The sequence below is a fragment of the Nematolebias whitei genome, chromosome 1, assembly GCF_014905685.2.
Source record: "Nematolebias whitei isolate Nwh7 chromosome 1, NemWhi1, whole genome shotgun sequence".
NCBI lineage: Eukaryota > Metazoa > Chordata > Actinopteri > Cyprinodontiformes > Rivulidae > Nematolebias > Nematolebias whitei.
In genome coordinates, this window is record NC_056498.1 from 40,296,350 (window position 1) to 40,301,043 (window position 4,694).

A 4,694-nucleotide genomic window follows, 5' to 3' on the forward strand; every position below is an offset into this window, starting at 1 on the left:
TTGGTAATAACTTTCATTTAAAGTCACAGTTTATTTACTCAGGAGTTCAGTGAAACCTGAAAAGTCTAAAAATGTCAGTAAACTTTTAATGAACCTTCCTAATAACTTAGTTTAGTCAAAGAGCCTGAAATAATAAAAACTTTCAGACTTTTTAAATCCTGATCATTAAAATGGTACAGATCTCCAATGATCATAAAAACAATCTTAAATTTATATCCAACATCAAATCAAAAAACTCGATGGAAATATCCAAATTAAATTAAATAAATGACAAAAACAATTAAAAATAATAAGATTTACAAGTAAATTACCAACATTTAGTGTTGAAAACGATGACATGCATGTGAGAAAAATCTAATTTTTGACATAAAATGCAAAAAAAATAAAGTTTATTTGTTTTTACTTTTCCTGAACTCATTTATTTGTAATAATTTATTTTACTGATGTTTCTTACACGTTGTAACACTTTTATATAATTTATGCCTCACAATTGTAGACATTTAACTACATTAACTGGACCTAAATCTGCTGTGGTTAGTGTTTTTCTTTTAAGGATCACTTCAAATGTCTGTATGTTGGTGAGAAGGTTTGTGGAAGTGAGGTGGTCATCACAGCTGTTTCTAAAAGCAACTCAAGTCAAACACAACGTGAAGAAGTTTACAGGCATTACTTTACTCTTTCGTTGGCCTGATCTGGTGAGGCTTGTTGTGTCTGTGGACCGGCAGTCAGAATATGAAGAGCATTTTGTTTGTTTGTTTGTACAAACAGCTGAACTTCATATTTACCTTCACATCTGTTGGGAAGATGAACCCACTCATCGTCGCCTTCTGGTTTAGCTGCTCCCACCGACGAAATTATCACCAAAAACACCACTAAATTCATCCTGGCTGCTCAGCTCGGCTCGTTATCTCCTCATAAAATCATTTCAAACGTTAAAAATCATTTCCAGAAAACCGTTATTCCCTCGTTTTACATAATCGGCTCTGAAAGCTCTCACAGGTGATGAAAATACGCCAGCATCCACTTCCGCTTTGGGCGTTGCGCACTCTAAAATTCTGACCAATCAGAGAACAAGAAGTGGCAGCGGATTGACCAATGAGAGGCAGAGAAGGGCCAGAGAGCAAATAAACAGTAAGAGGTATCACTTCTTACCTTTTTAACTTAACATTAACTCAAAACCTGATTATATGATGCATGCTCAATAATCCAGGTAGAAAAATCTAAAAAAGTTAAATCTAAATCTAATAACAATCAATAATAATAATTATGAAAACCTAATAATTATCAAAATCTGATTATTTAGATACTTTCTATTTACCCACTGACACTTGAATTGTGAAAAGATAAACTGGTAACTGTTGTGTTAAAAATAAAATAGTCCTTCAGACTTTTACATTTGTGTTTGAATTTTTCATTGTGCTGCAGCCGCACACAGCTGCTCAACTAGATTTGAAAAATCAAAAGTGTAGTTTTTAAATCCCGATCATTAAAATGGTACAAATCTCCAAATACAAATCTTTGTGAGGTAGAAAACAAAACTGATTATTTCCAAACAGTATTTGGACACTTTAATAGGATTACAAGACCATCTGGTTGCTCTAAGAAAGCAATTAATATGTAATCCAGACAAAATGTATGTTATAATGGAAGATACTTTTATTAGATTCAGGAACAAACTCGAAACTAAATTTTAACAATATATTTTATTTACTTTCTTGATCGAAAATCTATCTGGGATAGAATTTTTTTTTTTTTTTTTATATATATTTAAATTTTGTTTAATTTCTAAAGCGTTCATTTTTATGAGTAGTCACTCATCGTTTCTTTTATTCTGATCTTTGAGTTCAACATCCGGTGCCTGTGAGCCTCAGTCTCATCCAGCAGAGGAGGCTGAGCACACATCTACAGATCTTTAAGACATTATTTGCTATGTAACGTATGTTACTTTAAAAAAAACATGTGTTTTGTCAACATCTGCCCACAGTTAATGGAGTAAAACAACAAATATAATCTCGGTTTGTGTACATGTGTGGTGTTTGTTGTAAACATCACCTGTGTAGATTTATAATTGATTAAAGTTGATTCAGTTTAATGCCAGCTGCACACTTAAATGATTTAAGTGAGAAGAATGGTAAAAAGCAACACATAAAAAAAAAAAAAAGTTTTAAATAATCTGAAAACACTTGCACACTAACAAACCTTCAAGTACAAAAGTATAAAACACTATCAAAAACTAGATATAATAGATAACAGATTTTACAGATTAATTTTAATCTAAAGTTGACTAAGTTTGGACCTCACACTGATTGATGGCTGTCACGAACATTTGAGCTTTGAAAACACAACAAATGTCGACAACTCGGCCAATTTTGCGCACAACGAGCTGAAATTTGGTGTGGTAGTAGCTGAGAGTCACTCACAGCCAACACATACTGTGAGCGCTAACAGATCACGCAAGATCGTTCATGGTTTGACCAAAACGACGACGACTCCTTCACTGCTCAACATGTGATCGTCTTGTCAGTCAGGTTTGTTTGAAACGCTCAGAAAAACGTCTTAACTCCCACTTAATTTAGCTCCAAAACGTTTGTAGTCTGATTTAAGGCGTTCCCAGACTGTGTAGACTGGAAACTTGTTTGCATGTGTGGGAACCAGGGGCGGTTCTAGAATCTGATCTGCTGGGGTGCCCCCAGCACTGATGGTGGCTCTTGGCTTGAACAACATGTCCATTGGCGTCTGAAGCATTTGTAATATTGGGGGACACACTGGTGGTGGTGGTGGGGGGGGATGGTCTCCCAGAAAATTTTGAATAAAGTAAATTCCATTTCCTGCATTCTGGTGTATTTTAACGGTTGTTTAACATCCATGTTTACCTACATCAGTAAACACTCGATTCAATAACTATTTTAGAGTTAATGGCACAACAAGAAGCTAATATTACTACCTGTGAAATACTTTTACTAATTCATCCGACTTGCACTGTTATATTTTACCACGTTGTTGTTTACTTTTTTTTTTTGACTTTGTAAATATTATCTGAATTTGTCCACTTTGATCTCTTTTAAGGGATTTTAAACGATTGTTATGGTCAATAGAAAAATCAAAGCAAATGTGTTCTTGTTTGTAATTACCTTGTTTTAAAAGGCACCTTGATTTATTGTTTTATAACACTGCGTTTTATTTTAATTGTATTTTATGGTTTATTGTTGTCTATACTTTATATGTTAAGGTCTCTCTTGTAAATGAGTCCTTGTGACTCACTGAGACTAGCCTGTAAAAATAAAGGTTGAATTAATTATATTTCTTTTCACTTTTTGATACTTTATTTTGTACTTTTATTGCATGTGTTAGAATTTCTTGTTTTATTAATTTATTTTTTCTAACTGAATCGGTTCTTCTCATCCTGAACACTTCATTGCATTGTTGACCTTGTGTTAACTTGCATATGACAAACATAACATAATGAGAAGTAGCCTGACCAACAGCTCTCCTTGTGTGAATAGAGCACGCTCTGCTCCTCCCACACATTTTAACCCCTCCCCCCCACCACCCCTCCAGCTCCTGCAGGTAAGGGACATTTCACTTTGGGACAATCACTGGTTGGTCAAATGCTGATGAGCCTACTGGATTGATTGACAGGTGGTGTTGAGGATTCGACCCGTGCAAAAAAATCATAGATTTTTCTGGCCCGTTTGTGTCATCATTTATTCCATATTTACCGTATTTTTCAGACTATAAGACGCACCGGATTATAAGGCTCTGTTGATTTTTCAGAAAATTAAAATATTTTAAGTGCGCCTTATAGTCTGAAAAATACGGTATTCCAAAATGTCTTCAGTATTTTTGGTGAATCTAAGGTTTGAGAACTAAGCTTTCTTTCAAAATCGTAATTATGTTTGTTCAATTTTTGCTGAGTTCAAATTTAGGGGTGCTTGAGCACCCCCAGAAAGAGGCTAAGATGGCCACTGGTGTGAACGATTCACCCGCGTGCGCCCGAACGCATCTGAGTGAACCTCAGTGTGAGCAGAAGAGATTTTCACAGCGAGATGAGAGCGTTTCTCAGCAGCTCAACGATAGGACGCTTTCCCTGAGAGGTGCTTCAGAGCTGCCTGCCAAAAGGACAGTCAGCTCCACACACACACACGCACACATGCACACCAGTGCGTGTCTCATAGCAGGACTTGACACCGAGTTGGTGGAGGTCAGGTTGATGCAGAGGGAGAAAGAAAAGATGAAAGCTGGTTTTCATGCAGCCACGCAGCCCACACAGCAGGCGAAAGCAGGGCTTTGTTGGAATAAACCTCTCACATGCGCTCCTTTTTAGCCGTTTCTTGAATAAAATAACAGATTACACAGCAGGCTGTTGAAAAGCGCCATCGCTGCCGGCCTGAAAAGAGGCCGCTTTCATCAGTTTAAATTGACGAGTGCTCAAACGCACGGTGACGGGAACGAGACGTGAACTCAGGATTGTGTTCAAACAAAACTGCTTTCATCTGCAGCTGATCTTTACTGATCTGCTGCGAATGCTCCCCCACTTCTGCTGCGAAGAGCTTCTGGTTGGAAAAAGGAAAAGACGGTGAATGTGTCTGCTCACCTGGTGGTCACAGTCAGCATCAGACACGTTTTCACTCAGAGGCAGAACAATCGCAACAAAAAGTTCAGACATGTTGAACATAAGCATGTAAATAAGTGTG

General features: G+C 36.8%; 1 protein-coding gene across 1 annotated transcript in view; it reads right to left on the reverse strand.

Annotated features, from left to right (window-relative positions):
• cnpy3 (canopy FGF signaling regulator 3) overlaps nt 1-1,038 on the reverse strand; it is a 12,495-nt gene extending 11,457 nt beyond the window's left edge. Inside the window, exon 1 of the mRNA XM_037680409.1 lies at nt 786-1,038. Within this exon, the coding sequence (XP_037536337.1) occupies nt 786-882 (97 nt within the window). The 5' untranslated portion in view covers nt 883-1,038. The remainder of the gene's footprint in view (nt 1-785) is intronic.
• Nucleotides 1,039-4,694: the final 3,656 nt, after the last annotated feature.